Here is a 13,903-nt window from a genome sequence, read left to right on the forward strand (position 1 = left end):
GCCTCTCCATCCTATATCCTGGAATATCTAGAAGGATATCCTTTTTGAATCCAGGAAAGTTTCATATAATCCTATAACATCAGGAGTTCCATTACTAACGATTCGTTTCAGCTCATCAAAAGACGAGCAGAGTCCCTGAATGTTAAGATGAAACACAGAGAAAATATCATCTCGTTTAGAGGAGGCAGAACCATTTAATCGCGAAACATACTTACTTTTAAAAGCCGAATTAGAATCATTATTCATCTGATTTCTACTTCCAATTGAATTATTAATCATATTTTTCAATATCTAAAGGATTATTTTGTAAATCAAGTAAACGATCCCACAAAAAGTTGATACCAGCCTGGCCACTACTCATGGTGGATGGCAGTTCCACCCCACGACCAAGCCCACCAGACCACAAGTATAAGGAAAAAACATAAGGAAAGAAGAGTAAAAAATAATACAATCAAGCTATGGATAAATAATGATAATAAAATCAAGGTAAGAATAAATAATAAAAAACAGGGAAAGAGAAGAAAAAAGAAACAAGGAAAAACTAAGAAATAAACAAATAATCAGCACTGGTAATATAAACCATTCATTCATAAACATAATAATAATATCACCCAAACCATTATCAGACATTGACCTCACGCCAAGGAGTACATGCCTCTCCCATTGAAAAGTAAAAGCACTAAAACTCACAATAAATGAGTTTGTTCTAATACTATACTGTTGGTGCAAAAAAAAAAAAAATAGAAATACAATAAAAAAGACACAATATTTGTTGTAGCAGAAGATACCATTATATAAGTCACTATTACTATTTTTATTGCATCGGACCAAACTAACTCAACAAATAATTCCAGCAATACTTTTTTCTTATAAAAACACGAAAAGTGTCCGGGCTTCCAAAAACTCACTAAACAAAAAAAGAAAAAAAAATATTCAGTCATGTAATCCAGTGAATAGAATTGCCCCGGCCATTTCCTTGCCTTCGCTGACGTTGCGTTTGAATCAGGCTACTAATATCTGGTGGGATTTCATCAAACAAAAACATTTCTACTGGCCCTTCCTTAAGGCGATGAATACATAGAGATGGTGGTATGGATCTCGCAATCCAAGTCTCAAAACCTGTTTTTTCACGAATACTGGTTCGGATAGCTAAAAGTTTTTTCGAACTTCTCGAACAGACGGGGGAGAATCATCGGAAAAAAAGACATTCTGATTTCCCATGATAGTTTTTCCACGAAGATTTCGAGCCTGTTTTAGAACTGCCACTTTCAGCTCCCTGTTCTCCACGATAATCTTTATCAGCTATCGTGTATTTGGGTACCTCATGGATTCCAAGGCATGACGAAAATATACTATCGAAAATCGTCTTAGCGTTTACAGTATCAATCGCTGTCACACTCTATACTAGAATATTTTTATCAGTTTCTTTACTTTCCAGCTTCATCATTGTATACCTTAGGCTAGATAACTGCGATTTCAGTAAAGAATTTTCATCAGCCAGCACAGAAATGTGGTTCTTCAAATCATTGGTTTCTACCTCAAGGCTGATCACTTTAGGCTTAATACCTTCCACCTCCAATTTCGATTCGAATACAGATTTTTCGATCTTAGAAATCCTTTGATCTAATCCTTTAAAATTAACATTCAGCTCATTTAACGTAGTTGAATTTTCTTTAACAGTCTGCAAAACTAGACTCAAACTATCAGCTAGTGATTTCAATGAGATTCCTTCCATAGGACTGGATGTGAAAAAAAACTCGTCAGATTTTTCCTTCTTCCTCTGTCCTCCCATTATACAAAATAGTAATTGAACTCCAAGAAAAATAGACTGTAGAAATATACTACCACATAAAACTCCTTTAACTACTCACTTTGCGTAATATTGGCATCTGAATCTATCCAAAAAAATTTCGACGGCAAATTAACCTTGCTGAACACTAAATGAACGGTCCGACGCAAAGTAGGAGTATTTACCTCGAATGCATTCTTGTTTTATCAAAACTTTGTGAAAATAAATCCGGTTTAAGATGTTCACTGAATGAATGCTATATGTGAACTGAATTGATATATTGTATTTGTTTGCTAGCCCGTTAAAGGCTAAATGCCTGTATAAACTCTGTTGAGATGTGAAAACCAATTAGATAGCACCCCAATACTTCCAATCATACATTCCAGTGAGCGTTCCAAAGTTTTTCTTTCAATATCTTTCATGTTTAACTTTAATTGGGTCTGAGTTTAATTTCTACAATCGGTTTTCCAGCACAATACATACAATTTATCTTAGATGAACAACTAAAGAGTTTTTCAACTAAAGAATGAGGTTCCCCAGTAGGCTATTTAGCAACGGAGCCAAAGAAACTCCAGATCGTTCTGGTAATCTTCCCTAAAGTACCAAGAACATCAAAATAAAAACAGTTTTTGACCAGTTTAGGTTTCTACAAACCAACAAACCGCAATTTTCTAGGATTTTCTTTTGGTTGTTCCAAATTATGAAATATTTAGGGCAGTATCCTATTTTCGTCAGTGTTGCCACGTTGAACTGTGAAAAATAAATAAGCTAAAATAGTTAGTTACATTTGACAACGCTTATCGTCCGTAAAAACTCAAATAATTACAACCTGTTGATCTCCAATACATCTTCACAGGAATGCTAGGCCTTGTTAAACTGTATGGTACTTTTTCTACTGATTTTTCACTCACGCTTCTTTTTTTTAAGTTGGCACCCACTACAACCCTGAACTGCATAACTGCTTAGGGAGATCTTTCTTACTGTAAATAGATAACCATTACCAGAATCATGAAGAAATAGATTTGACCACATTAATTCACATATTTTTTCTCCACATTAACGGAGGGGGGCAAATTCTTCCCTCTTCCCCGGTCCAAACGACGCCCCTGGGTATGATAGATAAGTTCAGTCGGTAGCAGTGTTACAAGATATCTGGTTTAAAGTTGTGCCATTATAAAAGTGAAATGCGCCGAAAGCTCTATTTTCTATAGAAAATACGCCGAAAGAACGATTACCCCCACCCAAAAATGCGCTGATTTGAAAAATTCAATGCGCAACCGCCTAAAATAAACACCAGAATGGCATAAATGCTCATCATCCACTCTGGTCGGTATTTAAATAGAAGAAGTAGCCTACAAAAAAAAAAGCAAAAACTTATACCCACTCAGCAGGTATACGCATGCATTTTATATCGAGGCCTTTTGAAAGCACTTTAGTTTCCTTGTGGCCATTTTTTAAAAGAAAAAAACAAGCTCTAAATCAAACCATACTTTATACAATTGACAAAGGTTTGAAGTTTGACATCTGAGACACACATCAGGTACACAAAGTCTAAATGCAAGAAATTTTATTACAAATAATACCTGGTGGAAATTATTAATTATTAAAAAAATGTTATTTAATTATGTTATATTATTATTATAATTATTGTTAAACTATTAAAAATAATTTTATTACCTGGTGTAAGGTTTGGTTAGAATACCCTTCTTAGTTTCTTGGAATAGATCAGAGGTTCCCAATCTTTTCTTTCTCATCGATCTCCTTTCAAAAATTTCGCCGGTTCTGGTCGATCCCCTGCAGCTAAATTTCTACCATATTCCCAAAACTCGAGGAAAAAATGTGAAGATTAGAACTAAGAATGGAGATTTTTGTCGCGGTTGAGTTCCAACCAGAAACTAAGAGTTTTCAAAAAAGAAAATGTGAATTGACTGGTTGATTAATTAATTGATTTTGCTGCGAGTGAATATCCAAAAGTGAAGTTGTAGAAGATCGAGTTGAAACTTTTCGGTTTCTTTGGAGGGGGTGAAAACACAAAATATTTTTTTCTCTGGCCCTCACAAAAGTGTATACTACGGGTTTCCAAATAAAAAGAGTAGATGGCCAAAGATCCTGTCATCAAACTCTAGCTAGGTCCCCTACGCTTTCTGCTTATACTGTCTATCTATGTTTGACTGTATGTAATGTTCTTTCTTTATATGCAAAACTTTAGCATTTATATCCATCTATGTATCGATCCTCCGTTATTAGTCTAAAGTAGTTTTCCTAGACACTCTGTCAGAGAGCCAAGCATCGTAGCTTTTGCATACATAGTTATTCTAATTAAAAATTCATTTGATAGATAAAAATAGAAATAAATATAGGATTTACTTATTAAAAGAGATATAAAAACAAGAAAACAGAACTAAAATACCCTATCGAGGAAGCATATGCAGCGAATGTTCAACCTTTGCTTTGAAATGCCTGAAATAAAAGAGAAGTGAATCCGATTTATAGACATGGAAGTATTTAAACCACACTGCCTCACTATGACCCGCACTCAATGATTTCATCTTCTTCTTGCAAAAGCACATGGAATCCTAAACGGGCTCCTTTCTGCTTAAAACATGAGATATTTATCATATATTTTCAAACAGTTCGTGGTAGCGAACTGTAAGTCAGGTGGGACCCGGCTCTAGTAGGCTACCGGAAACTCTAAAAAACAAAATTTTTATATTAATAGACAAATCGAAAGAATGGGCTTTTAAACTGATTCCAAATGTATAAGATTCATTGAGTTTAATGTTACCATGGTCACCCATAAGGGGGCCAGGGGGCACCAGCATCCCTTCTCGCTGAATAACGCTCCCTTATATTTTTATATTTTTGTTATGAGATTTCTACTATATAGCATTACAAGCACCAATTAGACCAGGTGAGCCCCCCTAAAATTTAGCTTATGGACACCCATGAGTATTAACTATAAAATCTACGGCCCTGAGAAAATTTTCGAGGGGGGGGAGACCATCCATAAAGGTCAAGTAATCTCAATGAATCATAATATTAGATTTAGCGCATCAGAAAACCCTGCTGTAGAGGTTACTATACATTATTCGGACAAAAAGTCAAACCTTAGCGTAAAGAGCGAGGTATTGAGCAGGGGGGTAACCCCCTAATATACGTAATAATTTCTGTTCGTTTAAAAGTTTTAATGTTACTCCTTACTTCCAGTTGAATATATTTGAATATATATATATATCCATATATATATATACATACACAAACACACACACACACATATATATATATATATATATATATATATATATATATATATATATATACATATATATATATATATATATATATATATATATATATATATATATATATATATATATATATATATATATATATACTTAATCCCACAAAAATATGATTAAATTATAAACAAGTTTTTCATTACACAGTGACATTACAACTACTGCTACTGACGACACATTGTAGCATAAGGCGACCTGAGGCCAACAAAGCTGTGCAAGGTCCTCCTCCGAGTCAATCGATTCAAATCTTCACTCATTTCTTCCCCAAGTGAAGGTTGGAGACCTTTTTGCATACGACAAAATATTTTTTCCGTGTTCGTTAAGACTAAGTCGTCAAAATCCCTTTTCTACAATTTTATACAATTTCTTATGAGTATCCCTTTTGACGGGTAACTCCGGGTTTTCCTGTAAATTAAATATACATTTTTTTAACTGCAAGCAAGGAGCGACATTAAAGCTTAAAACGAACAGAAATTATTCCGTATATAGAAGGGGTTGTCCTCGCCTTAACGCCTCGCTCTTTACGCTAAAGTTTGACTCTTTCTCACAACTCTACCTTTTAAAACAATAAAAAAAAGCGTAAAGAGCGAGGCGTTGAGGAGGGGGCAACCCCTTTTGCATACGGAATAATTTCTGTTCGTTTTAAGTTTTAATGTCGCTCCTTACTTTCAGTTAAAAAAACTTGTTTTTTTTTATATTTAATTTGACTTCTGAACATTTTTTAATTAATGCATGTTTTGATTTTGGCTCACCGCACATTGGTAATTAAAACTGAATTTGCATAAAAATTTGTTTGGCTAAATGGCTTTCTCATAGTTTTGATCGGACGATTTTGATAAAAAAAGAGTGAGGGAGGAGGCCTAGCTGCACTTCAAGTTTTGGTTGCTTAAAAAGCCAACTAGAACCTTTAATTTTTTACAAACATTTTCATTAGTAAAAAAATACTTAACTTACGAATTAACTTACCTAACGAGCTTCTATATTCGTATTTTTTTTTACATATTTAAGGGGTTTTACCCCCTCTTCAATACCTCGCTCTTTACACTACAGCTTATATTTGTCCCAATTCCTTAAGAATGACCCCTGAACCACAAAGGCCGTAGAATAAATAGTTGAAATTACTAAAAATATTTTAGCGCAAAGAGTGAGGAATTGTGGAAGAGACGAACCCCCTTATATACGCAATAGTTTCTGTTCGTTTTAGGTCCTAATACTGCTCCTTACTTCCAGCTGAAAAACTTTTTTTATTTATTTTCTCATTTTTTTTAAATAATGCTAGAAAATCTTGCGGGCCCTTCATGGAAATTTTCTTCCTTCATGATAAATTCCTCCATAGACAGATCCTCCCCCGTAACCCCCTTCTTCAACCCACTTTAACGTGAAAAAGTCCCCTGAAAACGTTTGTACACTGCCCCATAACCATTACTATATGTAAACAATGGTCAAAGTTTGTGGCCCCTCCCTTGCAGCCCCTCCCCCGGGGACTGTGGGGGATTAAGTCGTCCCGGAAGAAATGATAATTAGATTTTTATACTATGTTGGACAGAATGGCTATCTCAAAATTTTTATCCGGTGTCTTTGGGAAAAATTGCGTGGGAGGGGGGCTAGGTGCCCTACAATTTTTTGGCTACTTAAAAAAGGCTCTGGAATTTTTAATTTTCGTTACAATGAGCCATCTTGCAACATTCTAGGGCCACTGGGTCGATACGATCACCCTGGGCGAAAAAACAACAAAATAAATAACACAACCGTGATCTGTCTTCTGGGAAAAAATACAAAATTGCACATTTTTGTAGATAGGAGCTTGAAAATCTACAGTAGAATTGTCTGATACGCTGAATCTGATCGTGTCATTTTCGTTAAGATTATATGACTTTTAGAGAGTGTTTTCCCTATTTTCTAAAATAAGGCAGATTTTCTCATGCTCGTAACTTTTGATGGGTAAAGCTAAACTTGACGGAACTTATATATTTACAATCAGCATAAAAATGCAATTCTATTGATGTAGTTATTGGTGTCAGAATTTCATTTTTTAGAATTTCGGTTACTATTGAACTGGGTCATTCCTTACTATAGTTCGTTACCACGAACTGTTTGATTTATTAACTTTTCTTCGTATTTTTGTGCTCGACTTGCTTATTTTTTTATTGTAATATACTTCACTTGTTTTTTTTCACTATACTTCTGTAAAATAATGGATAAAAAATAAATTATTATTAATTTAAAAAGCATAATAATATCACTAGCTTCACAAGATCTAGCCTGAAAAAAAAAATACAAGCACAGAAATACACACATTTAACCAATAAACTGAACGACACAAACAAATTAAAAAAATTCCAGGTGAAATATAGTCGAACTTTTATAGCCAAACATATCAAATTTGCATTGTTTTCAGTAAAGTCAATATTAAGCCATGGAATAAAGAACAAAAGGGCTTATGAAATCATAGCTCCTCTTGTATTCTAGGTAATCCCGTACGTTCAAGTTTCAACTTGGCTATATAGGCAGTTTTGGCACGTTTTAAAATCGGTCTTTACCTTCATAAGAACAACGTTTCCCTCCCCTTTCCAACGTTCCTAAGTTTTAATGGAAACAGTTTTTGCATTAATTAAGAGGATTTCCATTTGCATCTTTATGTTCATCTTTTCCTTTTCTTAATAATGGTCAGAAGAACCTATCATACCCCTCAAACCCTGCTATAAAATACTCATTTATGGTACATTGCTTTTTTCTATTAATAAGGATTTGACTAGCAGGCATGTAATAGTTGAATAATATGTAAAAAGCATTGTCAAAGGAAGATAAATTTTCCTGGGAAATAAATGCCTAGAAAATCCCTTTAAGCTCATTCTTGTTCTGATTATTCATTGTCGTTTGGGATAGAAAGTATCAAGAATTTATCAGCTATAACCGGCCCATTTCTTGTTTCTCCCAAGACACTGAGCATACATTAATAAAAACGACCGCAATTTAAGATGAATTCTGGAAACTTTTTACCTAAAAGACAATTTTGGATTTCATACCCCTCTAACACAGCTATAAAAATACTCATTTATGGTACATTCCTTTTTTCCATCAATAGGGATGAGATTAGCAGGCATGTAATAGTTGAATAATCTGTAAAGAGCGTTGTCAAAAAAAGATATAATTTTCCTGGGAAATAAAGCCCTAGAAAATCCCTTTAAGCTCGTTTTTGTTCTGATTGTTTATTGTAGGTTGGAATAGAAAGTATCAAGAATTTATCAGCTATAACCGGCCCATTTCTTGTTTCCCCCAAGACACTGAGCATACATTAATAAAAACGACCGCAATTTAAGATGAAAAATCACTGATGCCAAGTTTCGGGAGTTTGAGGAGTCACAATTCCTTCAGTAACGAATAAAAATTATGTGATTTGCCTTTTTATACGATAAATAGGTGGAAATAAATTTTCAGTTCTATTTCCCAATAAGGAAGGCTTAAACTTGGCAGTATATCCTGATGGTTAGCAAAGTTAACAGAAAGGATAAAGAAGCCAATTTTTAACGATTCATTTGATTCAGAGGAATTCATTTCTGTTGGGGGTGGACTAGAGGGAAACAACTTTGAAAAAAAATGTCAAATACAGACAGATTATACAAAACATATGCGAATTATAAGATTTGTCAAAATAACAGGATTTTGAGGTGGGCTGGGCCTCCTTCTTTCCCTTTTTTTCTCTCCTAAAAAATGGATGTAAATGCCACCCCTTAATGGCAATAACACTTAAAACAATCAAGGTCTATCGAATAGTCCAAGTCGTTTCTCTTATATGGAAAATCTGCCTCTCCAGTTTTGAGAAGTTTGCTTTTTTCCAAAATTCGTCGTATCTAGTCGCTTCAATTGAGAGAGGGGGGCGTATCTAGATGGCTTCTAGATAAAATTACAAAAAACTTTAGGAAACGCTCAAGAGTTTGCTTATATGCATTTTGTTTCGTTTTATCGAGACAGAGAAACATCTCGGGGGAGGAGGGAAACAGTCTTCCTTTTCTCCTTCTGTCTCTTTATTTTATTTTATTTTATTTTTTTATTTTTTTTTTTTTATTATTTTTTTTTTTTTTTTTTTTTTTTTTTTGTGTGTGTTTGTGCTGTAGCATTGGTGATTTCTCTTTTCATGATATTATTCCAGGTTGGATCCAGTGCTGGTGGAGAAAATTTTTTTAGTTTTCTCCCCGACAGACCTTTACCCTGGTCCAGGTTTTTAACCTGATATTGTTAATTATTGGTGAGATGGCACTTATGCAAATTTCATGTTCTTTCATCTTTTTGTTTATGTATTTATTGACCTATTGACCTTGGCATGTTTTTTGGACTTTGATTGTTGGATTTTGATTTGGATGTTGGTTTGTTTTGGATTTATTTTCAATAACTTTTTATGCAACAAAACACAAATATTAGCCTCGGAACTCGGAACGATTTTTTGAAAGTTAGTAAGTGTAAAAGTCGTTGTTTTCTTTGCCAAGATCATTTTGTCCCACGAACTTCTGTTAAAAGTACATTGTATAATAAAAATTTTGCATGCAAGTTACGTGGTAATGTTAATTGTAGAACAACCAATGTAATTTACCTATTAGAATGTAATAAATGCTGCCTACAATATGTGGGGGAAACAACTAATAATATATATAAAAGATTTTCTGGACACAAGACAACAGTTAATAATGAAAAAACTAATAACTATCTAGTTCAACATTGTAGTAGTGGTAAATGTTCCATATCAGATATAACTGTCACAATTTTAGAAAATTTAGAATTAGAAAATTTAAATAAAGAAGAGAAGAATAATAGACTACGTAAACAGGAGGATTTCTGGATCCATACTCTTGGTACAGCTTATCCTTTTGGGCTAAATGATCGTGTAGCAAAATATGGTGACATGTCTCATGTTGTTGTTAAATGTATTGATGGTTTTATGGACCATCCTTCTTTTACTTGTCCTACTAAACGTAAAAAACGATCGAGAGGACATAGGAAAAATAATAGAAAAAATGAATTAGATGTACATATGCTTTCTATAGATCTATGCCAGCTACTTGAATCTAGGGGTATGATTTCTGTAATAAAGTGTCTAAATAATTTATCCAAGAGGAATTTAATCAAACTTTTCTGGATTGTTAAGAATAATACAGCTCTTGAATATAATTTTAAAGTAATATGTGATACAATTTGCATTCTAACTAAAACGAAATTTATTTCAAAAAAGAAAAAGTTTGATAAGATTAGTAATAAGGATAACAGATTATATTTACCTATTAATTTTACTTGTAAGCAGATTGAAGATATTAATTTACCAGAAATTTTAAATCAGCGGCATGTGAAACAGGCCCTTCCTAGTAATTTAAATCATAATGATAGTCCAGTTTTAACTTATAAATTTTCAAAAACTATTGGGCAAATTATTTTTAATTATAATTTAATACTAAAAAAACTAGATAGCGATATAAATTGGAAACCGGTTTGTAATTGTAAGCAACTTGGCCCATTTGTAAATCCTACTTACAAACATGTTATAACAGGAAACTTGTCAATAATAAAGCAAGATGATCTTCAAATTATAATGAATAAAGGGGCTAATTTCCGTCTTTCTCATCATCTGAAACCATCGAGTGTTCTTGATGGCTTGGAAAATGATTTTGATTTATTTATTGATAAGTGGTGTAAGAAAGAGAATAAAAATAAAGAGAGTTTTCAAAGTTGGAAGAATTTAATTATTAGTAGAGTAAGAAATAAAATATATTCTAACTTAAAAAATAGTAACACTAAATCATTATTTTATAATGCGAAGATTAAACAAGCAATTGCTAATCTAAAGAATGAATTTGTAATTGTGCCAGTGGATAAAGCTAATAATAATTTTGCCATAATTTGTCAGAAACTGTATTGTGATATCTTAAAAAGGGAGTTATGCACAACTAATGTTTATGAAAAGGTAAATATAGAGGATGAGAATTTAATTGAAAAGACTGAAGAAATACTTTTTAAAAATTTTAATATTAAAATAAATGACAATGATAAAAAGTTCCCTTTCCTATATTGGACTGTAAAATTTCATAAGAATCCCCCTAAACCACGGTTTATTGCAGGAGCAGCTAAATGTCCAACCCGCATTGCTGCTACTGACCTCTCTTTAATTTTAAAGGAAATTGTAAATAAACTTAAAACCTATTGTTCTGGTATTAAAAAATTTTCGAATTTTAATCCATATTGGAGTGTTAATAATTCACTGCAGGTGATAGATTCTTTAACAATGGTTTCAGCTAAAAGAATTGAGTCTTTCGATTTTGCGACAATGTATACTAATTTATCACTTAATTTAGTGTTTGATAATTTAAAAACTGTTATAAAGAAATCTTTCCTCTTATCTAGTAAAAGGTTCTTAAAAATAGACAGTTATAATAAAAAAGCCATATGGACAAACTGCTTTAATACTACAGTTAACTTGAGATGTTACAGCTTGGATATGATTTTTGAGTTATTGGAATTTGTTTTATACAATACTTATATAAGATTTGGGGGTGATTTGTACAAGCAAATTATGGGAATTCCCATGGGGGGGAATGCCAGCCCATTTATAGCTGACTTGTTTTTAAGTCAACTAGAATATAAATATATGATGGATAAGAATAATCCAATTAATTTAAAACATGCTTTGTCAAATAATAAAAGATATTTAGATGATATTTTGGTCTTAAATTGTAAGGATTTCATTGATATTTCTAAAAATATATATCCATCAGAGCTTATTCTTGAGCCTAGTCATAGCGCTGGTCATGAAGATCATTTCTTAGATTTAAATATTAATATTTGTGATAATAATAAATTAAGTTTTAAAATGTATAATAAAACGGATGATTTTGATTTTGAAGTGATTAGTTTCCCATTCCCTGAAAGTAATATACACTCAAATATCACATATTCAGCGTTTTTCTCACAGTTACTTCGTTATGCAAGGATTTGTAGTAATTATATTGATTTTAAAAATAGATGTAAAATCTTAAGCCAAAAATTGATATCAAGAGGTTTTTCTGCAAATAAATTAACTTGGCAATTTAAAAAATTTAGTTTTCATTATAACGAACTTTTAAATAAATATCAAAAGAATTATCTAGAAATGCTTAAAGAAATTTTTAACTAATTTGGGAGGTTTGAAAAATGTTGTCACAGCGCCATTTATTTTGAATTGCGTTTCTAATTGAGCGTAATTTTTTGAAAAATTAGCCACATGGTAAAGATGAATTCTATAATTGTTTAGTTCATTCAGGTTTTTTGCAATGTGTTAATATTTGTGATTTGGTAAAATTTATAATATTTAGTTTACCTATTGTTGCTAAAGGGAGGGATATATTAACAGGATAAGCTTGTTTTGGTTTTGGTTTTACTTGGTTGTTTTACATTTGCTGTTTTTTTTTTTCATAGGCATGTAATTTGGGGGTAATACCTGACGCGGGGATGCCATGGATATTCTGTGGTAGCCACAACACTGTGCTGGGTAGAGAATTTAGAGTGGCGAAACCCAATATAGGCCAGTGTATTCTCCTGATGAGCCCTTATGTTGGGTGTTGCCTCTGAATTATTTGTCTATATTATTTTTTCTATTGTTCAGTAAATGACGACTTATACTTATTGACGACATGACTGCCTGTCCATGGATTATTCTTTATGGTTGATTGTGTGTGGCTATGCTGTTTGACCTATGTGATTGTATGGATGAGTAGGGTTGAGGCCTCATTCAAGTGCTGGTCTATATTAATCACTAATTTAGGAAAACAGTCTTCCTTTTCTCCTTCTATCTCTTTATTTTATTTTATTTTATTTTTTTTTATTTTTTTTTTTTATTATTTTTTTTTTTTTTTTTTTTTTTTTTTGTGTGTGTTTGTGCTGTAGCATTGGTGATTTCTCTTTTCATGATATTATTCCAGGTTGGATCCAGTGCTGGTGGAGAAAATTTTTTTAGTTTTCTCCCCGACAGACCTTTACCCTGGTCCAGGTTTTTAACCTGATATTGTTAATTATTGGTGAGATGGCACTTATGCAAATTTCATGTTCTTTCATCTTTTTGTTTATGTATTTATTGACCTATTGACCTATTGACCTTGGCATGTTTTTTGGACTTTGATTGTTGGATTTTGATTTGGATGTTGGTTTGTTTTGGATTTATTTTCAATAACTTTTTATGCAACAAAACACAAATATTAGCCTCGGAACTCGGAACGATTTTTTGAAAGTTAGTAAGTGTAAAAGTCGTTGTTTTCTTTGCCAAGATCATTTTGTCCCACGAACTTCTGTTAAAAGTACATTGTATAATAAAAATTTTGCATGCAAGTTACGTGGTAATGTTAATTGTAGAACAACCAATGTAATTTACCTATTAGAATGTAATAAATGCTGCCTACAATATGTGGGGGAAACAACTAATAATATATATAAAAGATTTTCTGGACACAAGACAACAGTTAATAATGAAAAAACTAATAACTATCTAGTTCAACATTGTAGTAGTGGTAAATGTTCCATATCAGATATAACTGTCACAATTTTAGAAAATTTAGAATTAGAAAATTTAAATAAAGAAGAGAAGAATAATAGACTACGTAAACAGGAGGATTTCTGGATCCATACTCTTGGTACAGCTTATCCTTTTGGGCTAAATGATCGTGTAGCAAAATATGGTGACATGTCTCATGTTGTTGTTAAATGTATTGATGGTTTTATGGACCATCCTTCTTTTACTTGTCCTACTAAACGTAAAAAACGATCGAGAGGACATAGGAAAAATAATAGAAAAAATGAATTA

The 13,903-nt window shown here is 32.5% G+C and overlaps 1 protein-coding gene across 3 annotated transcripts in view; it reads right to left on the bottom strand.

Annotated features, from left to right (window-relative positions):
• Positions 1-2,606: 2,606 nt before the first annotated feature.
• Positions 2,607-13,903, bottom strand: part of LOC136034081 (ATP-dependent RNA helicase DHX30-like) — a 204,513-nt gene continuing 193,216 nt past the window's right edge. Inside the window, exon 13 of one of the 3 annotated variants that reach the window (XM_065715201.1) lies at positions 2,607-2,769. In XM_065715201.1, the coding sequence (XP_065571273.1) occupies positions 2,767-2,769 (3 nt within the window). In that variant the 3' untranslated portion in view covers positions 2,607-2,766. Of the gene's footprint in view, positions 2,770-4,134; positions 4,250-4,280; positions 4,481-13,903 lie in introns of those variants that run through there. The other 2 variants (XM_065715199.1, XM_065715200.1) reach the window with 2 other exon arrangements.

This window comes from Artemia franciscana, chromosome 12 (assembly GCF_032884065.1).
Source record: "Artemia franciscana chromosome 12, ASM3288406v1, whole genome shotgun sequence".
Classification (NCBI taxonomy): domain Eukaryota; kingdom Metazoa; phylum Arthropoda; class Branchiopoda; order Anostraca; family Artemiidae; genus Artemia; species Artemia franciscana.